Source organism: Telopea speciosissima, chromosome 8, assembly GCF_018873765.1.
Source record: "Telopea speciosissima isolate NSW1024214 ecotype Mountain lineage chromosome 8, Tspe_v1, whole genome shotgun sequence".
NCBI lineage: Eukaryota > Viridiplantae > Streptophyta > Magnoliopsida > Proteales > Proteaceae > Telopea > Telopea speciosissima.
The window spans coordinates 18,493,570-18,518,823 of NC_057923.1; the positions used below are offsets into that span (position 1 = coordinate 18,493,570).

The following is a 25,254-nucleotide window of genomic DNA, read 5'->3' on the forward strand; positions in this document are numbered from 1 at the left end:
TAGTCGGGCGACTAATTTATTTATCTCATACTAGGCCTGACATTGCCTATGCTATGAGTCTTATTAGTCAATTAATGCATGATCCTCGGTCTAACCATCTGGAAGCCGTACTCAGGATTTTGAGATACTTGAAGTCAACTCCTGATAAAGGAGTTTTATTATCTCGTCATGATCATCTATAGATTGAGGCCTACACTGACTCAGACTGGGCTGGTTCTCATGATCGAAAATCCACCACAGGTTACTGTACATTTGTTGGTGGAAATTGTGTTACATGGCGCAGCAAGAAGCAAACAATGGTGGCCCGTTCCAGTGCAGAGGCTGAATTTAGAGCTATGGCTCTTGGCATTTGTGAGCTATTGTGGCTTAAAACCTTGTTGCAAGATTTGAGTATTCCTATCACTCTGCCTATGCGACTCTACTGCGACAGTAAATCAGCAATAAGTATTGCCCATAATCCAGTTCAATATGATAGGACGAAACACATCGAAATTGATCGCCATTTTATCAAAGAGAATCTGGATAATGGGACTGTTTGTGTTCCTTATGTTCAATCTGGCGAACAATTGGCTGATGTGTTCACCAAAGTTTTAAGTGGAAAAGTTTTTCAACCACTAGTGTGCAAGTTGGGCATGACTGATATCTATGTACCAACTTGAGGGGGAGTGTTGGAATATGGGTATTAATGTAACATGGGTCGACCCATGATAGATGGTCGACCCATGGGGTATTTTCTATTCTAGTTGTTTTTCTCTATTCTAGTTAATTAGGGTATTATTGTAATTGTTCTATTCTGGAACTTTCTCCAGATCTATTATAAATAAATCGTGGAGGGCTATCATATTGATATGCCATTCCAATTATTTCTTTATAAACCTCCAAGTTCCTTCACCCTATCAGTTGGAAGCCCATTTGTCTCCCCAAATCTAAAAGAGGCTTTGGTATTTGTCGCATCCGTGACTCCAATACTGCGGGCATCCTGAAGCTCATTTGGAAAATCTCCTCTAGGCATGGCTCCATCTGGGTCAACTGGGTTTACTCCCACCTTTTAAAGCATGATTCCATCTTGACTGTCCCCATTTCCCCAGACTCTTCTCCTTCGCTCCCTTGCTCTTAGAGCTACCTCCTCCTCCATCTCCCTCTGGCTTGATCCCTGGCAACCCCCTGGGGGTTCTTTACAATGTCTTTAGCCCTAGGCAGATTTATTCTTCGGGCACCCCCAAATCTAACCCCCCTCTCCTCCATCATCTCTCAAGGCTCTTCGTCACCCCACCTTCCCTCCATTCCACCATGCGGATGAGGTCATTTGGCTTCCCTCCCCCAACGGCCTCTTCAGCTCTAGATCGGCCTGGAATTTTATTAGGAACCCTGGTCCCTTTGTCCCTTGGCATAAGTTAGTCTGGTTCAAAGGCCATATCCCTCGCCAAAGCTTTACAACCTGGAGAACCCTTAGCTTTTGCCTCCCAACCCAAGCCTTCCTTTTCCATAGACACATTCCTGCCCCCCCCTTCCTGTGTTTTCTGCTGGAATGGTGACGAGGATATTCCCCACCTCTTCTTTGACTGCCCTTTGTCCTCCTCCATCTGGAAGAAAGCCCTCACTACCATTTGGCCCCGGTGCAGGAGACCTCTTGCTTTTCATAGAGAATGGCTCTGGCTTGACATGACATTCTCTAGTAGCTCCATCTGCGACACTGTTGGTAAGCTTGTTTTCGGTTCTGCAATTTATCACATTTGGATGGAGCGAAATCTTAGAAGATGGACCTCTAACTCTAGATCTTATGATTTGAATTGGAAAGCCATCTCCTTTGATGTGTCCTCCAAGCTCAGCTGTATCCCTCATATGCCCATTTTAGATACCCCAAGGAACAAGCATATTGTTGTATCCTGGGGTCTTGATATTTCTCTCTTGCAGCCTCCTACCTCTTCTTTAGAAGGTTGAGGCTTGTTTCCTTTCCCCCCTTGTATTCCCCCCCTTTTCTTTTCCCTCCGTCCCCTCCTGAGGTTGGTAATAGATTTATTTCGACCTTCACCTCTCCCTCTCTTGGTCTCGGTATCGGTCTCGGCAGTTTTGGAAACAAGTGGGATGTTGTCAATTGGTTTGGATAGCAGCAGCAACAGAAATAGGATTGAAGGATCTGGGTTCATTCGAGGGATGTCTTGTGTACCGATCTTTGAGTCGCCGGTTCCTGGTAGATCCATGGCCACTGCCTTACCTGGGGATCGTCGGTTCCCTTCTGGGAATCTGGCGATGCCTTCTCCGATACAACAACAACAACAGAAACCACAATCACAGGAGGAAGAGAAGCTTGATTCTTGCAGTTCTTCGATCGGGAGGAATAGTGATTTATCCTGCAGGCCTTCCAATGGTGAAGATTCCGGCGAGATAGAGGTGCAGAGCTCTTATAAGGGTCCTTTGAATACCATGGATGCGTTGGAGGAGGTTCTTCCCATTAGGTGACCTTTATTTCTTCTCTATCCTTCTTAGTATTTATCTTCTATTTACTTCTTGCTTTTTATTTAAAATTTCCAGTTTTAGTTAGATTTTTAATTTAATGGCTACGGAGGTTGATTGAATTAACTTTCTCCTCTTGTTTGATTATTCCCCCTTTCCTGTTAAAAGTTCAGTACCTTCGAAGTTTTGAGTACCATTCCAAGTTTAGCCAACCAATTATCCCTTGTAGAGGTTTTAGAAGGCATGGGGGTGTCTGTAGACTTTGAATTTTGCAACCCTAAAGAGAGTGTTTGGACATTATTGTTTGGTAAGACCTAACCTTGGTTTAACACAGGAACCACTGTTCACTCTTCCACAACAACGGCGGTCCCACTTGCCGCTGAGCGGGCCGTGGAGGATGTAGGGGGGCGGAGCCCCCAACCGATTTTTAAGGGTATGTGCGTTCACATAAAGGAAAAAACACAAAAAAACCCAAATCACGACTTTCGCTGGCGAAATGGGTTGGCGGTGGTGGAAGAACTCCTTTGGCGGCAAAAAAGAAAAAGAAAAAAACCCAAACAATATTGGGCTCTAATACCAAGTTGAGATGAAGAGATAGGAGAAGAATAGATTGGCTTGTCTATGGTGACAGAGGCCATTATTCTTTATAGATTGGATAACGGATTATAATAAGATATGCTTAGCTAAGGCTGAGTCATTATACAGTCACAGTCCTTAGCCTACATACAATGAATCTAGACAGGTACGTAACCCTTATCCTTATCGTTTAACAATACTTATCCCCTCCCAAACACCCATTCACACTCAGAGGGATACAATGGTCAGGAGAAAGAAGTGACAGCAAAAGGGTGGGAGAAAGGGATCTGTATCCCCTCAATTTACCTGTCCCTCAATTTCCTCAATTCCATCTAATAGGGGGGTGGAAATGACCACCCTACACCCTGCCCGAACACACTGCCCGGGTGGGGTCCACCTCCCTCTATTAGAGGGAATTGAGGAAATTGACAGGCAGGCAAATTGAGGTGATAATTTTCCAGAAGTAACAGCAAGATCAGGAAAAACTATTTGACACCATAGTCTTTAAATCAATAAAGCAAGCCAACAATAAAATGTATGAGAAGGAAAGGAGAAGCATATACTTACCGGGAGATTAATAGCTGTTGATGGTAAATCCATGTGAGTGACCAAGCTGCCAGAGAAGGAAACTCTCTTCAGTGCATACAGTTCAAATGTCGATACGTTCCCAAGAACCAACCACCATGCTTCCTCTTTTAGCTGTCGGAAAATTTCAATGTCAATTGTGTTAGAATTACAATTTTCCTTTTTTCATGAAAAATACATTTCAATCAATGAAAACATTGGTTGAAAAATTCATGCCAGGTTGTGTAGCATACACTAGCGCCTCAGTGTCCATCTCTCTCCTCTCCTCCTATGAAATGACATATCTGCCCCTGTTGTGGGAGGAAAGAGATAGACATAGGGAGGCACTAGCATATGCTACGCAGCCAGGCAGGGAACTCAACATCTTACACAAAATTAGTGTACAGTGGATGGAGTTGGAGTTGAGAAGTGCATTTGGAGTGAAATGTGACAAACAAATCCCACTAAAACTCAAATGCATGTGCATAAGACCAGCAATGATGTTTGGAGGTAGATGTGAGGAGGTAAAGAAACAACATAAAAATTAAAATTTGTGCAGCCGAGATGAGGATATTGAGATGGATGACTGAAAAAAACTAGAAAAGATAAAACAAGAAATAAACATGGCAGAGGTAATTTAGGAGTAACTCTGACAGGTGATAAGTATAGAGAGAGAGAATCATTTGAGGTGGCATGTACATGTGCAACAAAGATCCTTGGATGCATTGTTAAGGGGGAGCATATTGTGTAGATTGAAGGAGCTAAAAGAACAAGGAGGAGCCCAAAAAAGATTTGGGAGAGGAGTCGAGAAAAGACATGCATGACTTAGGACTAACAACAAATATGACTTGAATAATGTTAAATGGAAAAATTATTCTTACAGATTCAAAAGAAAAAAGTTAAAACATGAAATGTGTAGCCTACTACATTTAGTTGGGATGAAGGCATAGTTGAGTTAAATTGAGTTGCAGCTTTTGGGTGGGGCCTGAACCATATCCTCAGTCCATTTTGAATATTTCAGCTGAAATGGACTGAAATATGCAAAAAACCTGATACTTTAAATTGAAATGTTTCTGAGGGGGTACACATTTCAGTTTATATGCTAATATCAGCTATTTGGGCAAAAAGAAGCAGAATTCACAACTTGGCATATAACAGACACCAGCTGAATACCTTTGGGAATCGAGGAGCAAATGCTCTTGATGTTGTGTATTTAGAATTTGTTTTCACCAATTTAATGTTGAGGATGACATGCTTTGCATCCTCCGAGTCTCTTCTCTTAAGCTTCAAACTCACTTTCACACGTGGGAAAAGCTGCAGATCCTGATGAAATAGAACATATTACAAGTATCTGAGCAACAAAATCAGCAAATTTATGCTTAAAAAATGCTAAACTCATCTGTGAGTGAAAATGCTACCACAGTCAATCTCTCTCTCTCTCTCCGAGGGGGGTGGAGAGGGTACTATAACAAGATCAAATCACAGGTCAGGAAATAATTTTTAATTCTATCCCCCTACTTTACAGGGTTTCAGATGCCCAGGAGCATGTATGATATGTTCGTATAGGGCAGTGAGCAACCTTTGAGGTCATTTCTGGGAGATTAAAAAAGGCTTTAATACACTGACCAAGTCAAGCAAACAAGACAACTTGCACAAGTCCCATGTAATTAGTGCAAGATTGCCAGCTCAAATGATTGAATCATAAATAATAAAGAGAATGTTATGATAATGCATGAACTCAGGAAAGGGTTGAGTCAACTTGGTAAAGTTGAACAACAAGTCTGTTGTTAATATTCAGATCGAAGAGAAATTAAAGTTTACAGCTAGGCTACAGTGATTTATTTATTTTTTCCTGGGGAGGGGGGTGGGGGTATAACTTGCAGAGTCGAGCAATGAAAATGATGATTTAACAGCTGAAAATACTATTAAGCAATGAAATGATGATTTAACAGCTGAAATACAAGGGGAAAAGTTCAATACAATGTCAGCCATATGGTTGAGTTGAGCCACCAAATTTGAAATATGGTCAGTCCAGGCTCACTATCTATCCAATGGTTGACATTATCCATATCACCCTCTACTTGTGCTAGACCTAATCACAAATTCACAAGTTGTGCTAGTGCTACCTTAAGTTATATTTAAAAAATATATTAGTACATTATAAAACTAATATTAATTATTTGGTCAGGCTTAGCATGATATATTAACATAGCCTAGGTGCTCACAGCATTTTGAGTTATTAAAAACATATATTTTGTATAAACCTATAAACTTACAAACTGATTTGATAGTATTGATATGAATGTGGAGATCAACAACATTGACGGATTCAACTTTGGATGCTCAAATGAAATATCCTTTTGCCATTGGACCGAACTCGGACAGTGGTATGCTACTTTCAATAACATTTAGATCCCACTAACTCTGTACATATATAAGAAAAAACTGATATCCTAAGATCTGGTTTACCATACGCCATACGGAGAGTGTAAACAAAGAGCACGATCTAGGTTATGATCAATTAGGGTTTCAAATTTGAATTGTGATAGAATCTAGAGGTATTGAAGGATGTTAGTAAAAGAGGGTCTTTTTTCCCCTCTCCCCCGATAGGAAAATATAAAGCACTGCAGAACAAGTGTGGACATAAGATGGCAAATGACGAAGATGGGAATTGATCCCTGATCTAGGTGCAGTACACCCATAGAATTTGATAATAGAGTAGGAATTCTCTCTCTCTCTCTCTCTCTTTAAATTTTAATACCCTTTTCCTCCCTTTCTTACAGGATTTGGACACTAGGAAAAAAGGAGCCTGGGAACATATCATCCAGCATAAGTTCCACTCATAAAACAACTACACTCATTTTTTTTGAGGTAAAAGGCAAGTGAATCAACAGATGGGGCACATGGGAAACAAAAACCCTTAGAGATCAGAGGCATGGTTCAAGAACTCGGCAAGATCTCGCTTAAAACCCGTTTTTTTTCAATTAGCGAGTCAAGATGGAAGGTGAAATACAAAGTTACACGGACTTGGTCAAGTCGAGATCTCGATTCGACCGACATGTGGAACAAATCCATGTTTAAAAGGGCAAAGATCTTGACAGAGACAGTCAGTGTTTAAAAGGGGAAAGATCTCGACCGAGCCAGTCGTGTTTAAAAGGGGAAAGATTAGTGGTGAGCTGATTTTTTAGCTTTTGCCACCTTGTTTCGACAAAAAACTTGCCTGAGACGTCAATTAGCATCCTACTTGCATCAAACTTGCAAGATTAGTTACAAATCATCTCAAATTTGAAGAAATTTTGAAGGTAAAACATTTTTTCCCCAAATCTATTTTCTTCCAAAAAAATTGTTCAAATCTTGGTGAAATCATGTCAATTTAATATATGTTACATAACTTTGGCCGATCTTTGACTTGATGGAGTCCGAAATTTTTTTAAAATTTTTTGCAAAAAAAAAAAAAAAAAAAAAAGAAGAATTTTTTGAAAAAAGAAAAGAAAAAAAATTTAGGATCAATAGTGATTGTTTGGAAATGATTTTTATGTATTTTTTGACACCGTTGGATGCTCTACTTTACATTTCTAATGCTTATTAAAGTTGTTTTACATTAATTGAATGCTTTGATTGCTTTCTATTACTAAATTATGTGTAGAATAGGGTATTTTAGTACATCGTCACTTACCAACCTAGGGTCCGAAGTGAAACTCCTATTTGGACTTTGTTTTTGCAAAATCTGATAGTGCCATTGTGGTTAAATGACCTAAAATAGGCCGAGTACCAAGTTTCAGGCCCAAACTAGGTCTAAAACCCACCAAAACCAGCCTTGGAGTTACAAAAATAAAATAAAATTGCACCAACTCGCCGAGATCTCGGCCCAACTGGGTTTTTTGTCTGGGTGAAACCAGTACCAAAACTGAGTTCTTGAACCATGATCAGAGGGATAGTCATCAATATGCTGTAAAAAGCATCCGCCAAAAGAGAAAACTGAACTTCCATAGGAAACGCAAACCCTAATCCAAGGGATGTGAAGTTCGTTCTAAGAAGTTGGAAGACCCAATTAAGGTGATCTCATGAGATCAACTTTGATCTGTTTCAATCATCAATAATTTGCAACCAAGCTTCAGGATATGGACATATCTGTCAAATTAACTGTGAGGAAAAGCCAACGTACTGCCATCTCTACACAGGCCTACAATTATGGAGAACAACATCATATTGTCTAACTTGAAATTTTGAAAAATGTATGAATTCATTCATACAGATTCCAATATATGTCCATCTGTCATTCATCGTGCATGTGTGACAACAAAAGAGATCATTGAAAATGTACATAGCACAAGAAAATTGTCTGGCTAACAGTTTTACTTGGGTTATAACCATGTGTGAGTTACTTGTGCCTGAAGACTCAATTTTAAATAAATGAACTTTATGCTATGCAAATGTGGAAATGTAAATTACTGCAAAACAACATGTGCACTAAGTCAAACACCTCTCAAAATTTCAAACAGGGCTTACCTGATATAACCGTGAAGCAGGGAAATTTTCAACTAGAACCTGCAAAGTTGCCTCAGGAAGATCCAATAGTTGCTGCACATTTGAAATACCTTCTTTGGAAAGAGTACTTGCAAGACCAGCATTCATGCATGGCAACATCCATAGAGAAGAATCCTGATCAAACCATAAACCCTAAACAACAAAATAGACCAAGAATATAAGGGCTTAGACATGAAAATAGAAATGTGGCAAAAGAGATTCATTACTGAACCACAAAGAGAAGCATATTTCCCATTGTGGGTACTCTTTTTCTTTTGATAGGTAATGGGACATACTTGTTTCGCTTATATGGGGCAATGAATCATTAAATTTGGACATCTAAGTAAATTATGCTTCCACACCCAAAACAAAAAAGTATATGTCTGACCATAGTTGTCAAGGGGTCCAGGCGCTTTGGTCGACTTGGGCGCCTTGACGCCTTGGTCAACTGCTTGGTGTCGCCTTGATTTTTTACCCTCTCCACCACCTTGTGTCACCTAACCGGCATGGCAACTATGTGTCTGACAGTTTACCTTTTAAGATTTTTTTTTTCAATGAATAAAAAATTCTTTACCAAAGGAAAGAAAAAAAAAAGGGGGGGGGGAGAACAAACAAATAGCAATCAAATTACAAGACCCTGCCTTTACAAGACGGGAGTCAAGGGCCTGAAAGAAAAAGGGGGGGGGGACCCCATACAACCAAAGCACCCAAACAAGGGAAGAGACTCATCAAAGGGCGAGTCAAAAACAACGAGACTAATGGGCCCGAAGAACAAGAGTGAAAAAAGAAAAGCAGGAGAACTAAATAAGCACAACTAAGCACTGCGGCATAGGGCATGGTTGCGGATACCCTTACTTAGGGGCAGAATCTTCTCATTGTTGGGAAAGGAATAGTCTTGCGGGGACAGCTCCTTGGGATAGGGGGGGGGGAACTAGTGTCGCGCCGACGATAGACATGAAGAGGGGGGTGAACTGACAAGGCTGATGGAGGCACAAGCAGAGAAGAAGAGGAGATAGGCTTAAAGGGTGTAGAATCCCTTCCAATTGAAGAATCCGAAGAAGCAGAGGGAGGAGGGCAGGCGGTGGCTTGGGCCAAATGGGCCAGGGACTGGGGAGTGGGATCCTAATGGGCCAGGGGAGGGGATCAAAAGGAGGACTGGGCCGGGTGGGCCAGGCTGTGGGAAGTAGGGTTTAGCCTAGAATAAAAAGGGTCCATGAAGGGGGGGATGGGATAGCGAATGAGGGGGGAAGATTTTTTTTTTTGGGTGAATAAAAAATTCATTACCAAAGAGAAGGACTACAGCAGCCCCCCAAAGAGGGAAAAGAAGAAAAAAAAACAAGAAAACAACAAAAGACCTTAGCCTCAAACAGAGGAGGCCTGCAAGGTTGGAAGATTTTTTTTTTTTTTTGGGATGAATAAAAAATCTCATTACCAAGGAGAAAAAGAACTACAACAGCCCCCCAAATGGGGAAAAGAAAAAGAAACCAAGAAAGGAACAAAAAGCCTTAGCCTCAAACAGAGGAGGCAAAGGCTTGGAGGGAGACAAAGGGAAGACCACAGAAGACAACAATAAGCGTGTTCCTTGGGGTGTCAATATAAATGGAGAGACTAGCCGCCGAAAGCTTAGCTTTAATTTCAAAAGAAATGGAGTCCCAAATCTGTTGGAGAGGCCTGGAGTTGGAAGTCCATTTCTTGATATATCGCTCCATCCAAATGTGATTGATGATAGCACAAAAAGCCAACTTGCCAACTGTGTCACAGATAGAAGATCCTCCAAAAGTCATGTCGACCCAAATCCACTCTCTATTAAAAGGAAGAATCCTTCGATTCCTAGGCCAACATTTGGCTAAGATGCCTTCCCAAATGGAGGAGGATAGAGGACAATCAAAAAATAGATGATCAATATCTTCGACAACATTCCAGCAAAGGCAGCACAAAGGAGAGACAGTAATCTAGGGAAGGCGAAGAAAGGACTGTGTTGGAAGGCAGTTAGAAACAGCTCGCCAGACTACGAAGCAATGGCGGGGAAGATTTTATTTCCCTATCATAAAATTTTGGTATTTCAGACGAGGTTGTAGTATAGGTATTTGATTAGTTGGATTAGCTTGGATTAGCCTATTCAACCAATAATGGCAATCTCCAATCCACCTGATGGCTAATATCTAGCTGATTTTGTTCAGATTTAGCCGCATCATAGTCCGATCCCAAGTTATGAGGACAAATGGTGCAACAACTGTTTATCAAGACAAAGAAAGATGTACATCTAGGATGCGAGTAATGGCTTGTAAGGTAAAATTGCAAAAATTCTAGCTAATAGGCTTCAGTTGGTGATCCCCTCTTTAGATAGCCAGAACCAATCGGCCTTCATCTCTGGCAGAAGTATTGCTAACAATATTCTCCTTTGTGCGGAAATTGTCCGAGGATTTGACTACAAATCTCATTCCCCTGTAGCCCTCCTGAAACTCGACATCCATAAAGCTTTCGACTCCCTTAGATGGGACTTCATTTGTGATGTCATGACCTAGATTTCCTTTCCCCCTGCCTTTGTCCAGTGGATCCATTCCTGCATTTCCTCCCCCTTCTTCTCGGTCATTGTCAATGGGTCCCCTGCGGGGTTTTTCCCCTTGAAAGTTGGCATTCGCCAAGGCTGCCCCCTCTCCCCTTTCCTCTTCTCACTCACTCGTGAAGTACTCTACAGGAGCATCCAAGCCAAAACTGACCAACACCTCATCTCCCCCATTCCCAAGTGCAAAAGTCTTAATCTCACCCACCTTGCCTTTGCGGATGATCTTATGATCAAATCTTTCTTACCGGGGTTTCTGAGGAAGTCAAAGCCACCCTCCTCAACCTGAATGGATTCTCCCTAGGATCCCTTCCTGTGAAATACCTTGGCCTCCCTCTCATTCTTGCTAGGCTGCCGGCCATCATTGCACTCCTATACTTGATCTTATTCGTAAGAGGCTCCAACTTTGGAAGGGCAAATTCCTTTCCTACGTAGGAAGGATCGTTCTGATCAAATCTGTTCTACAATCCTCCAACATCTACTGGTGCGGTATTTGTGGGCTCCCTAAATCTACCATCAAAGCCATGAAATCTCTCTTTTGTGCCTTCCTTTGGAAAGGCCAAGAATCCTCTAGATTCCTTCACTCGATCAGCTGGGCGGCAATTTGCCATCCCAAATCTGGTGGAGGCCTTGGCATCTGTCGAATCCGTGATTACAACATCGCAGGCCTTCTCAAGCTAATCTGGAAAATCTCCTCCAAGCAGGACTCTATTTGGGTTAACTGGGTTTACTCCTACTTACTCAAATCTGATTCCATCTGGACTGTTTAGTGTTCACCAGCCTGTGGACCCATTCTGGGTCTGGCGCAAAATCCTCCTTCGTCCTCTTGCCCACAGTGGCTCTGTGATCACTGATGGTACCTCCATCTCCCTTTGGCTTGACCCTTGGCATCCCGCTGGTGTTCTCTACAACATCATTGGAGCCTAAAGGGTCTACTCTTTTGGTAACCCCAAATCTGCTCCTCTCTCTTCAATTATCTCCAACAGCTCTTGGTCTTCCCCTATCCCCTTCCCCCCTAGTCTCACTCAGTTTTGGGCCTCTCCCCCCTCCCCCCCCCACCCCTCTCATACGGACAGAGTAACCTGGCTCCCAGCCAACAATGACATCTTTAGCTATCGCTCTGCTTGGGATTTTGTCAAACCCCACAGCCCTTCAGTTCCCTGGCGCAACCTTGTTTGGTTCAAAGACCACATTTTTAGACACTCCTTCAATGTCTGGAGAACCCTAAACAACTACCTCCCCACCCAATCCTTCGTCATCCATCGCCACATCCCTGTTTCCCCCTTCTGTAGTACCCTTTGCTGAAATGGGAATGAGGACGTTGACCACCTTTTCTTTTCTTGTCCCCTTGCCTCCTCTATCTGGAAAAAAAGCTTTGCAGTCCATTTGGCCCCGCAATAGACGCCCCCTTCCCTTCAACCGGGAGTGGCTTTGGCTTGACATGTCCTCCCTTGGCAGCTCTATTTGTGATACAGTTGGTAAGCTTGTGTTCGGTGCAACTATCTCCCACATTTGGATGGAGTGGAATCTTCATAGATGGACTTCCAACTCCCGGACCATTGACCTGATTTGGAAAGCCATCTTCTTTGATGTCAGCTCTAGGCTCCACATGCTTTCTTTTGGTTCCCTTATTGACACCCCAAGGAACATGCACATTGCTGTTACCTGGGGCTTAGATTCCTCTCTCTTGGGCTCTCCTAGCCAGGCCACCTAGGCCTGTGTTTGGTGCTTGTATAGTTTCCCCCCCTTCTCTCCCCGTGTATCCCCCCCCCCCCCTTTTTTTCTCCCTCCCCTCCTTTTGGGGTTTTGGTAATGAATTTTTTATTCAACAAAAAAAAAAAAAAAGGCCTGCAAGGTAATGATCCCTCACACTTATTATTACCAAGCCACACAAAACCAATAAACTAATCAATATACAGTCTTTCCATAATATGAACAGAATTGATGAGTTTTGTTAGAGGAAGGCCAACAGATACCACATATAGCCCAAATTCACCAAAGTAAAAATTGAATGATGTACTCTACGTATACTGACCAGAGCATGACAGGTAGAGATCTTCTGCCAAAAAAAAATCCAGAAAGCACCAAGCAGAGTACCGCCAGCAGCTATCTTGTTGTAATTTGATTCTTGTACACAGACAACCGATGGAATCACTGTTGCATGTATTATATACAAAGGAAACCCTAGTTTATTCCCATATAATCAAACTAGGGCTTCACAGAATAGGTATGGCACCTTAAAGGAGGGGGCCGCGGGGGTTAACAAGGATCTTCTTCCTGCCCTCAGGCTCATTTGCTGGAAGCCACTGATGGATTTTCATCTATTACAGCCTCTCCTTTTTCTCCAGAACAGATAATGGCAATCCAGAGTATGATGAGCCAGATTGGTACTGCATCTCCCACCATGGCTTCTTCCACTACGCCTGTTTCTTATCTAGCTCAATCAGGTAACTTTCAAGTTTCCTCTCCTTCTAGTTCTTCTTGGCTCCTTGATTCGGGGCCTCTGATCATATGACAACCTCCTTAGACATGTTTCTCACTTACCTTCCTTGTTCTGGAAAGGATAAGGTCCGAGTTGCTAATGGATCCCTGTCTGCCATCTCTAGTAAAGGTTTGGTATCCTGTTCCCCTTCCATTTTTTTGTCATTAGTTCTTCATGCCCTAACCTATGTGCCAATTTTACCGCCTTATTATTGACCTTAACTGCTGTGTTCACTTCTATTCTACACATTGAGTCTTTCAAGATGTGGCGGCGGGAGCAACGATTGGATATGGTAGTGCGCATGAAGGACTGTACTACTTTGATCCCGATGTTATATTTGGTCACCTGTTTCTGCTCACATCAGCAGTGTTGACAACGCTCTTACTCAGCTCCATCAGTGGAATTGCTAACTTGGTCATCCTTCCTTTCATGTTTCACATCATTTATTTCCTTAATAAAACATTGTAGTGTGGACCGGTTAGCTTGGGACATCTGTGAACTTGCTAAGCACACCAGGTCCTCTTACTTTCCTAGATATAATAAAAGTACCATTCCTTTTTCCATTATTCATTCGAAGACTTATGGGGACCATCTAAAACCATTGCTAGGGGAGGGTCTTGTTGGCTTATTACCTTTATTGATAACTCAACTCGATTGACTAGAGTGTGTCTTCTCTGGTCTAAGTCTGAAGCCTTTTCTTGCTTCCAGTCTTTTCATACTATGGTTAAGACCCAATTCCAAACTCAAATTCGGATTTTGTGGAGTGATAACGGGACTGAGTACATTGATAGTGCATTTCTTGAGTACCTTGATGCCCACTGTATATTATCCCAAACATCCTGTGTTCGTACTCCCAAACAAAATGGTATACAGAACAGAAGAACAAACATCTTCTTGAGGTCACCCGTTCCTTGCTGTTTACCACCCATGTTCCCAAATTCTATTGGAGTGATGCCGACCGCGTTGCAACGGCGAATCTCTTGTCCACCAGAGAGGGGTGAAAGAATGAACGGTGAGGGAGGCGCAAAGAATGTTAAAATTAATTTTGCATGGCTCAGGTTCCGTCTACCATGCTAGAAGTGGAGGCAGGGGCCCCCAATGGGAGGCAGCGGTGGTGGAGAGGAGAAACCCGAAAAAACAAGAAAAAAATCTTCGTAGGTTTTTGTTCTCTGATACCAAGTTCAGACCCAGAGTTTGAGGAATGATTTGACTCGTCATTAATGACAGAGGTCCACTTTATTTATAATGAGAATACAACCCAAGGGCAAAATAATAAAACCCTAATGTAACCTAAAGTAAAGCGACAATATTCCTATCCCATGGTTCTCAACAGTATTTCCTTTGATCTCTATAAAGCATGGCCTCTGTCCAAGGAACAGGCTCATTGTTGTATCCTGGGGCCTTCCTATGTCCCTTTGCAGCCTGACCCCCATTAGTCTTGATTGTACCTTTGTTTTTTCTTGGTTTTTGTTGCCCTTGGGCTTGTATATTCCTCTCTTTTTCTTTGTAATATATTTTGTTACTCATCAAAAAAAAAAAACATGGCCTTTGTCTATCTTGACAAGCCAAACTACTCTCTCTCTCTCCCTCTTCTTCTCAAGTGTAGGTTTGAAAATTAGGGTAGTTGATTCTTAGGAATTTGTGTGTGAAAGTAGGTGAGATGAGGAATTAATTTTTATGTAGCTTCGAGACATGATAAGTTGAGAGAAAGCCATATGAGGTGGCACAGACATCCACAATGAAGACCTCTACATGCACTGCAAGGTGGAGAAATATCATCCAGATTAGAGGAGCTAAAGAGCAAAGGCTATCTAAAATGACTTTCGGAGAAGTGTGAAAAAAATTCATGTATGAATTAGGGTTGACATAAGGTTAGCTGAATGGAGAAAGAGGAGGCCCATTTAGTTGATTTGAATTGGTTGATGAAAGCTGGTTGAGAGATTTGTACAAAACAAAAACTTCATGCACTATGAAAAAAAAAAAAAAAAAAACCAAAACAAAACAAAATGAAGAAAGACGAAACCTGTTAGCATCACACTAGAAGGATTCTACGAACCACACTTATAAGCGGCAGAAAGCATTGCACCTTCAATTAATTTGCACTAAAAACCCAACCAGCAGCAAAGCATGTAGATTTTCTCCTTTTTTTTTTTTTTTTTAACCCGAACTTCTCTGGGACCCGGGCCAGCCCCTAGATTTTATTAAGCCAACAAAGAATAACGAATACAGGGGGGACGTCCTGCCTTGCCCCAACCCAAAGCTATACAGCTTACAAGAACATGCCATGTCCTAAGCTCTAAGGACCGGCAAGCCCTCTCTATCCTCCCTCACTATACATCGAAAGCTGCCTAGCGGCAAGTTATCCGGCTGAAAGGTAATGGAGCATTGCGAAGCACAAGCTTGCTTGGCCAGCCAGTCAGCGGCCCTGTTGCTCTCCCTGAAAGCAAATGTCACCGTCGCCCTAGTCGCTGCCATCAGCTGGAGGATCTCATCAAACCAGTACCACCCCTGCCACAGGTTACACTTCTTATGGTTTATCTGTGTAACAGTGGCCTCTGAGTCCGAGTGAACAAGCACATCTACGTATCCCCGATCGTGGCATAAGCGGAGGCCATTCCTCAGAGCCCTCAGCTCTGCAATAGCAATAGTACACATCCCATAGCTGTTAGAAAAAGCTGCCAGCACTTCTCCCTCAATATTCCGGATGACTCCCCCTCCTCCCCCGACCCCTGGGTTGCCCCGATAGGCTCCATCAACATTCAGCTTGACAGCAACAGAAGGGGGGCACCAAAAAACAGGGATAGGCCGAGAGGCCTTAGCCGGCGGAACCACTAACTCAAACCACTGCTGGATCAGCCCATCCCTTGCAAATCCACGTTTGCCCACTTGTGAGGGGATTGGGAGCTCTTTCACCCACCTTCTAACACGATCAATGATAGTGGCAGCAGTACGCCTAGTTTCCCCATGCCTCCTGTTGTTTCTTCCTTTCCATAGCTCCCACACAATAAAAGCCGGCAAGAGCCCCACAATGTAATCACTGATGCACTTGTAGCTCGCCAACCCATGCCATAGCACTAGCCGACCCCTAACATCCTGCCCTGGGTGAGGCACCAAGTCAAAAAGGCGAGAGAAGAACCTCCACACCTTAGCCGCTGTAACACCACCTATTAGGTAGTGATCAGTAGTTTCCCTTTGGGGGGAGCCACAGCAGTAACAACGAGAGGCCAAGGGAATCCCAACTGACATTAAGGTAACTTCCGTAGGTATCTTGCCGTTCAACAGCTGCCAAGAGAAGAAAGCCACCTTGGTTGGGAGCGAGGGGTTCCATATCCACTTTGCATAGGCAACAACTGACCCCACCATCCTGATCTCATTCCAGACCGATTTGGTTGAAAAGCAACCATCACTAGCCGGTGCCCACACTAGAACATCTGGCCTGTCTGAGATGTGAACATTACCTTGGACGATAGCCTGCCGGATGGCCTCATCATCAATGTGATCCAAGATGTCTTGTCTCCAAGAGCCATCCCCCTCAACAGCATCTTTCACTCGCAGATCAACATCCACCAGAAGGGCATTGTCCACTGCATCAATCAAAGGACCCGCTCCAGACCAGTTATCCAGCCAAAAAGAGACATTCCCAGAGCCAACCAACCACTGAGATCTCTCCAAGGTCATTCCCCTAAACGCCAGCGCATTCCTCCAAGACCTAGAAGTCACCCCATGAGGGTCAACCAGCACCATATGGAGGCCCTTGAAGAACTTGGCCTTGAAAAAACTGCTCCATAAAGAATGCTCCGTCAGAACGCGCCAGAGACCCTTAAGCCTCAAAGAGAGCCCAACCTCGTCCAGCAACCTAACACCAAGGCCCCCTTCCTCCTGCGGCCTGCACACTTTCAGCCAGCTGACCCAGTGCCTTCATTTCCCCCATTCTGAGGTTCCCCAGAGAAAGTCAGCAAAGATGCCATACAGCCTTCGCAACACAGCTTTAGGAGGGTCCAGCGTGGCCAGGACATGGATAGGGACGGAAGAGAGAACATGCTTCAGCAAGGTAACCCGGCCCCCCGCTGAGAGGAGCTTACCCTTCCAACCTGCCACCTTACTATTGATTTTATCAATAAGAACATCAAAGAAGCAAACCTTGAGCCTACCACAGTGAAGCGGGGCTCCTAAATAAGTGATAGGGAGTGCCTTCTGAGAAAAGCCTGTAACTGCCCCCACCATCCTAGCATGGGCAGGCGTAGCCTTGTGCCCAACCACAAAACAGCTCTTCTGTTTGTTGACCAGCTGTCCAGAGAAACCTTCATACCTAGAGAGAAACCCCATGATCTGCTTAAGAGAGCCCTTGAGACCCCTGGAGAAGATGATGGTGTCATCAGCAAAAAGACTGTAAGAGATCCCCGAGCACCCTCTCAGCAACCTGAAGTAGGCGGCATGACCTTCCATAAATAACTCCTTGATTCCCCTGCTAAGCACCTCCTCTGCCAAAATGAAGAGCGTAGGCGACAGGGGGTCCCCTTGTCGCACCCCCTAGTAGATTTGAAGAACCCTGACTGCCTGCCCCCAAGTACTACCGAGAACCAGCAATTCTCGACCGTCCGCCTGACCAGATTGACCCAATCCCTACAGAACCCAAACTTCAAGAGCACACTCCATACAAACCCCCATTCAAGCCGATCATAGGCCTTGGCCATGTCTAACTTAAGGATCACATTTCCCCCCCTCGCCTTCCTGTTCAACTCGTGCGAAACCTCTTGCACTAGAGAAATGTTATCATGAATGCATCTCCCCTGCACAAAAGCACCTGCTCCTCCGCCACCGGGTAGGCAGAGACCCGCACTGCTGAGGTCATGATCTTCGTAATAACCTTGAGGAGAAGTTGCGATAGGCTAATAGGTCTCAAATCAGCCATCACCTCCGGATTGTCCTTCTTAGGGATCGGACCAAGCGCAACAAGAGCTCCTAGGGAGAGGCCCACCGCAAAAACTCCTTCACCGCAGCCCACACATCCGCCTACCACCTCCCAAAGAAGTCGTGAAGAAATGGCCCAAGAACCCATCAGCCCAGGGGCATCTCCGCCGACAAGGCAAAGACAAGACTCTAACCTCCTCAAAGGAGGGGACCACCAGCAGGCAGCATTATCGCCTTGGACACCACCTCGGGGATCACCGATAACAACCCCTCATCCATACACGTACTGTGTAGTAAAAATTCCGAAAAATGTCGCACGGCCTCTTCTTGTACCCCCTCCACATCTGAGATCCACTAGCCATTTGCCCCTCTGATGCGCTCCACACAAGCAATTCTCCTCCTGACATTGGCCATAGAGTGGAAAAACTTTGTATTGCGGTCCCCCTCCTTAAGCCAGTGAACCCTGGACTTTTGTCTCTAGAATATCTCCTCCTACAACAACACCTCTTGGAGATTATCCCTAGCCCTCCCCAGAGCTGCCCTGGTCGCCTCCTCATCACGTGAGTCAAACTCAGTTTCCGCCCTACACACCGCATCCTCTGCATCCCTAACACGCTGATGTATGTTGCCAAACACCTCCCTGTTCCAGCTGCGGAGGGCAGAGCGAAGCCCTTTAGGCTTCAAGAAGAGTACATTCAAGGCAGACCCTAGCACCGGCTTATCCCACTGCTCTTTCACAAGCGAAAGAAACTTAGGGTGTCGGAGCCACATCTGTTAAAACTTGAACCCTGATGAAGGATGGTGCCTTTCCACCCCAAAGGAGAGGCCAAGAGGCGCATGGTCAGAGCAAGTCCTGCTAAAATGTGTCACTGAGCACCTGGTAAACACATTAGCCCATTCTGCATTCACCAAAAATCTGTCCAGCCGACCCATCACCCTACCAGCACCATCCTGGTTGTTAGACCAGGTGTACATGTTCCCAACATATCCTGCATCTATAAGCGCCGCCCTATTAACAAAACCTCCAAAGTCCTCCAGCGAGAGAGAGCAAGCTGGCCTCCCGCCCACCTTCTCAACCGGTGCCATAACAGCATTAAAATTACCCCCCACCGCCCAAGGAGTGGATACAGTCCGGGAGAACTCCTGTAGCCTCTCCCACAAGCCCCTTCGGTCCATCCTCTCACAAAAGCCATGCACAAAAGAAATGAGAAAGGAGCCTGCACTACCCCCCATACACTCCAAAGTCACAAACTGGTCGCCTTCATCCACCACACGAGCCTGCACCGAAGCCCTCCAAAAGACCCAAATCCTGTTCGAACACAACATTGAGTCCAACCCGATCCTCCTCCTAACCACTTGCGCCTTTGAAACTTGTGCCTTTGGTTCAGCCACTGCCACCAAGTCCACTTTATTAGAGCTAACAAGAGCTTTCAACCGCCTACACGTAGGCTTATTACCAACACCTCTTGCATTCCAAAAGATGCAATTCATTGGTCAGATTGTAACGCTGCAACTGCCGATCTCATCGATCTCGTGACCCTTCTTTGTGACCCATCTCTGTTCCCCCTTCCCGCTGCAGCCTTCTTAATTTTCCGTGCGTTTATAGACTAAGGCTGCCCCAAGGCTAGGTGCCCTCGGCTGCAAGTGCCTCCTACGACCACGTCCCCTCTGACCAGCCCCTGCCTGAGGCTCTGGCACTCTCGTGGGGCTAGGGTCAGCCTCCAACCGCGACTCATCCAGTCGCTCCACCAACCTGTTGACCCTCCCTGTAAGCGTGGCATTGAACGCCCTGAGACTCTCCATCAATACCACACGATCTGCCACTATAGGCGCAGCACCTGCCACTTGCGAGTCATCTTTTGAACCTGCCGGGGCAACACCATTCGCGAAAAAAGGCCTGTCACGCACCACTGACGCTGCTCTTGGCAGCCCCCAAACTTGGCTAGGTACCACGAGCTCACTACAAAATGGAGCAACTGAAGGCCCCACCGCTGGACTCTCCACAGCTGCCATCGCCTGCAGCCCCGCCGCCGGAGCACAAGGCTCAGAAGACACTGCAGCTACGCTAGGGACGACGCAAATATTGAAAGAAGGAAATTACAAGGCCCTAATTGTACTATTTCCTTTGACTCGATGTGGTCCACCACATCCACTGATGGAATTGTACTCTTTTCATAAGCCACCTCATAATTGGACTTAAAAACTAAAAGTAATCCAACATCAACCAGTTCCATATGTGGACACATTGACAAAACGAGAAGTGATCCAAATGATATTAGCTGACGAAATTTTAACTCGATTCCAAACCAAAAAAACAAAAAAATAATAAAAATTCAACCATATTCCTTGAGTACAATTGGTACTATTTCCTTTGACTCGATGTGGTCCACCACATCCACTGATGCCCAGGTGGGTCCAACATAATACATGTCCTAGCGCAGGCAGGAGATTAAGAGATCTTAAATAAACCTGCTGCTATAATGGGTCCAAATAGATCTCCCATTAAGATTTAATTTAGGTACAAGCACTCAGATCCTAGTTCTAGAATAGGAAAAAGAAATAAACACATCAATAATGCCCAGTTTATAGCATATGAGTTGGTTGATGAATTGGCTAAGCAGCATAGTGTGTCCCAGAATGTGCATTGGGGTGTGTTCACTGTGTTGCATTGTGATGTGTAGACCATCCATGTGAGTCTTCTTATGTACTGTTGTTGTACTCTTTGAATTGATTTTTCCTTTTTACTGCTTCAAATTTTGTATCTTTGTTCTATTTTATTAACAATAAAATGCCCCCCCCCCCCCGCCAAGAAAAGAGAAAAAAAGAAAAGAAAAGAAAAAGAATGCATACCTGCATGACCATCTGCAAAAGATGCATACAAGTTAATGCACTTGCAAGCCATCCACTGTTAGCACAAATATCTATCATAGCTTGAATGATACGTATGCTTTGATCCAACACTGACTTTAAGTCAGTAACATAGTCACTGATTGGCAATTCTAACTGTGAGAAGTGTGCCTGGAAAGCCAAACGTCACTAATAAATAACATGACAGAAATATTTAAAATAAAAAACCCAAATAAGGACTAGTAAGTACTCAAGAGGGAGGTGCAGCTCTAGTGTTTTTTTTTTTTTTGGGGGGGGGGGGGGGTTCCTTTTGGGGCTTCTCTTCTGGTTGCTCCCCTTTATTCATTTGTTCTCCTTTAATAATAAAACTTCTCATTTGTAGACTGTGCCTGTTAAAAACATAATTTTTTAAAAAAAAAATCTGATAAAGAATAATGCTGACCTGAAATAGAATATTTGCTTTAACATGTGGATCGTCTAGGCGATTCTTATCCACCAGATATCGAACTTTCTCTGATAATGCTTCATTATAGTTTTCCTAAGACAGATGCCAAAATCTTAAAAAACAATGGGAAGATAAAAGCAATAGTGATCTTGTTTGGGGAAATTTCAAGGTTTCAACCTGACAAATGACAGAAATATAGAAAATACTAGCTGAAAAAACAGAACTCTAAAGGTTCTTTACTTATTGCAAACATAAATGATACTGTGTAGCAATATTCTCAACAAATATTGAACACTTCCCCATCCCAATTGAACTGGGGTAGCAATTTGAGGGATCAGGCTAAGCAGCTCAGCATATCAGAGACTTAAAGCTAAAGCAGGCTTTGACCCTATCCTACATTCCTACCTGGCCAGGAATTCATCTCGAATTAAAAGCCAAGCCTTGTCCTAATTATGGGCCCAGCTGGACAACCGTGTATGCTTGCCAGCAAGAAAGCCACCGAAATATATGATCCAGTTACAGAACTAACAGACAAGTATCAACTGGTAACACAACTATGGAATGATTGGTTTTTACCAGAAATACCCCACAGAAAAACTAAATTATCACCCAGGTGCTCATCTTTGAAGGAAAATAAATAAAATGCAAAAACTTATACACACAGGCAGCATAGAGAGGAATCTGGAGCACCCCTGTTTCTTCCTGTGTTGGCCAATCTCACCACCAGAAAGATAGGTCAAACCTTGGATTATCCACATGCAAAATTTTGTGTGCCCTCTAAGTATTGAACCTTCTTTCCTCATATTTCAGTCGTCAAACTACTTAAGACTGATCTGGCCTTTCCAACCATAGTTATCACGGCATCTCGGAAAACCAAGGCATTGAAGGGGGTCTGGGCACAAGGTGTAATGCAAGAGTCGACCTCGAACCAGGGAGAAACCAGTGAGAGAATGATTGTAGCCAGGATCAATACGATAAGGATCTATTAATGGTGTGCAACAACAGCAAACCTTGAAGATGATTGGGAATTGAATTTGGTCTTCAAAGGGTATCTTCAAAATAGTTTATTGCAGTCACAGAGACAGCACAGCAGTGTATGTTGAACAGGAAAAAGGAGAAGAAGATAAAGAACAGAAGGGGGGGGGGTAGGGGAATGGCTCTCTCAGCCTGGGTCTCTCACCCACAGCTATCCCAGCTGTTGAAACATGGAATTTCTCCCATAACCGATGGCAAGCTTGGCCACAAATTCTATTCTCTAAAATCTCTCCCTTCCGTACAATAGTGGCCCTATTAATAGCTTAGGCAAGCTTACAATAAAAATAGATACTTTCTAAAATAGAAACTAACTGAAGGTAGAAAGCAGGGAAATAGAAACTACTAAAACCTAACCAAAATAGAAGATAACTAAAATTTGAAACTACTAGGCTTTATAGTTCAGCCACATGCAAGAATAACTAAAATAGAAACTAATAGATTTAGTAACTAAGTACTACTAAGAGAATAGTAACAAAATAAAATCAGATCTTCAAGTCTTCTAGCAGCCGATCCTCTCTCTTGTCAAAGCTTGGATTTTCATGTGGTTGTTAGAGTTGTTAGAATATTTTGTATAAGGGTAGTTCTGTCATTGTCCAGTTATAAGACATGACCAAGTTGTATTTTTCCTTTTCTTGTTTTATTTCTCTTTACCACCCTAGGGAGGTCTGTGTAATTTGGAAGAGTTTATTAATGAAGTAATATGTGTGTTGAGAACATCGCATCATACATAATCGATTATTCTCCCAACCTTTCTTCTTCTTCCTCTCTTCTCTTCTCTCCTTCTTCTCCTTCTGGTTTGCTGTAAATCTCTTCTCTCTTGATAGAATCGATCCATCTTCAAGTTCTAACTTGGTATCAGAGCTGAGTTCTCTGTTTTGAGAGTCGGCTAAGCTCAGTTTTTGTCTTTCTCCTCCCTTTGGAACCCTAAAAGGATAGAGGGTTCCACTAGGGGCTGTATAATGTAGTGTTACATCCCTAGGAGTTCCACTTTGAACCAACATAAAATGGAGGGACTGTAGATGCTGCCGAAGAAGTTTGAAGCTCTAGAAGCTGATCCTCAAGTTACCGCCAGTCTCCACACCTTTGTTCTTGTTTCATCCTCATCTCTCAATCTTTTGGAATGAGATTTGCTGCCTTTGGATTGCCTAGGGGTATCCTTTCAGACCCCACAGCACTCGGTTGAAGAGGGGCACAGTTTGAGGAGCATAGCTCAATTTTTTGCTGCTCCAAAGGTACCGCCAGCTCTGTTTCTACTGTGTGTTTGATTCCTATGGGCAGCCAACACATTGGATGGTCATTGGTTGATGAGAATGGAAGGTTTGCATCTTCTTACATTTGATGATTGTTAGTTGAAGTTCTTTTGAAGTCTTTTTTTGGATGTTATGTGGTGAATGACTGCTGGAATGAATTTAGGATGCACATGAGGTGTTTGATTTAAGTCCTTCTTAAGGATTTATCTTCTTTTTGCTGCTGTGACTGCTTGAGCAGTGTGTTGTTCTCTTTGTTTGCTGGTTTTCTTGTTTATGTGTGGGTAGAGATTACTCCCCAGTTGTGCAAGACATCAATCTGGTTTTGTTGAAGTTTTTTGGTACCATGTCTATTGTATGATTGTATCTGGGGCTGATTCTGAGGTCAGTGGACCAATTTCGGCTAGTGGTCTCCCCACTATGGCTATCCTCGACAATCCCAATGCCCAAATATCTGTTGTAAAATTGGACAATACCAACTACTTGGATTGGTCCCGCTTTGTGAAGTTGTCCCTACGCAGTACGGGAATGTTGGGATACATTACTGGCTCTATCAAGGCTCCTGCTACAACTGATCCAAGCTATCTCAAGTGGGAGACTGAGAACTCCACTGTTATGACTTGGCCGATAGTCTCTATCAAACCTGAGATAGGTAGGAGGTTTATGAGTAAGGAGACTGCGAAAGATATTTGGACAGTGTCTCCAAGGTTTTCGATAGAGTTGGTGATGCAGCAAAATTGTATCAAATCCTCCAAAAAATCATCAATATGAAACAGGGTGATAAGAGTATATCTGATTACTACCATAGTTGTCAAGGCGTCGCCTTGGTCGACTTGGGCGCCTTGGACGCCTTGGACGCCTAGTTGGTGTCGCCTTAAACTTTGGCCCTCTCTACCGCCGTGGGTCGCCTAACCGCCGTGACAACTATGATTACTACAACACTGTTATTAGCTTATGGGAGGAATATGATCACTAGAACAACCTCCAGCTGTCCAATTCAGATGATGAAGCAAAGGTCTATAGAAGCCGAGAAAAGGAAATGATCCTTATTTTGCTTGGTGGCCTTAACCTAGAATATGAGCCTCTTCGCTTGCAAATCTTAGGGAGATCTCCATTTCCATCTCTGGATGAAGTGTGCATCTACTTGCAAAGTGAGGAAACTAGGAGAACAACTATGGATATTGCACCATCAACAGAGATATTTGCTCTTATTTCTAGTTCCCACAGAGAATGGAAAAGTGGGGGAAAAGGCCAAGGGCCAACTCGTGGAGATCATCGTGAGAGGTTTAAATGTGATCACTGTGGAAAGCTTGGACACACCAAAGACAGGTGTTGGGATCTTCATGGGCAGCCCCCTGGTATGCGTGGTGATTCCTTTAGTGCCCATGGAGGCAAGCGAGGGGGAGCTAGGGCTCACTCTGTGACTTCTGAGTCTGAGACATCTGGACCCCAGCCTGCTCCTGATTCCCTTTCACAAGATGACATTGCAGCCTTCCGCCGGCTGATGTCTCACCTTAGGGGTTCAGCTACTGGTTCTACCTCTGGAGGGTCAGCTCCTTCTGCCTTAGCTCTGCAGGTCTCGTCCGCTCCTTCCACTACACCC

At 43.8% G+C, this 25,254-nt stretch overlaps 1 protein-coding gene across 1 annotated transcript in view; it reads right to left on the reverse strand.

Moving 5' to 3' along the window:
- Positions 1-3,495: 3,495 nt before the first annotated feature.
- LOC122670668 (DExH-box ATP-dependent RNA helicase DExH14) overlaps positions 3,496-25,254 on the reverse strand; it is a 178,437-nt gene continuing 156,678 nt past the window's right edge. Inside the window, exons 44-48 of the mRNA XM_043867628.1 lie at positions 21,367-21,462; positions 20,928-21,095; positions 8,104-8,274; positions 4,768-4,917; positions 3,496-3,729 (exon numbers count right to left, since the gene is read on the reverse strand). Of these exons, the coding sequence (XP_043723563.1) occupies positions 3,535-3,729; positions 4,768-4,917; positions 8,104-8,274; positions 20,928-21,095; positions 21,367-21,462 (780 nt within the window). The 3' untranslated portion in view covers positions 3,496-3,534. The remainder of the gene's footprint in view (positions 3,730-4,767; positions 4,918-8,103; positions 8,275-20,927; positions 21,096-21,366; positions 21,463-25,254) is intronic.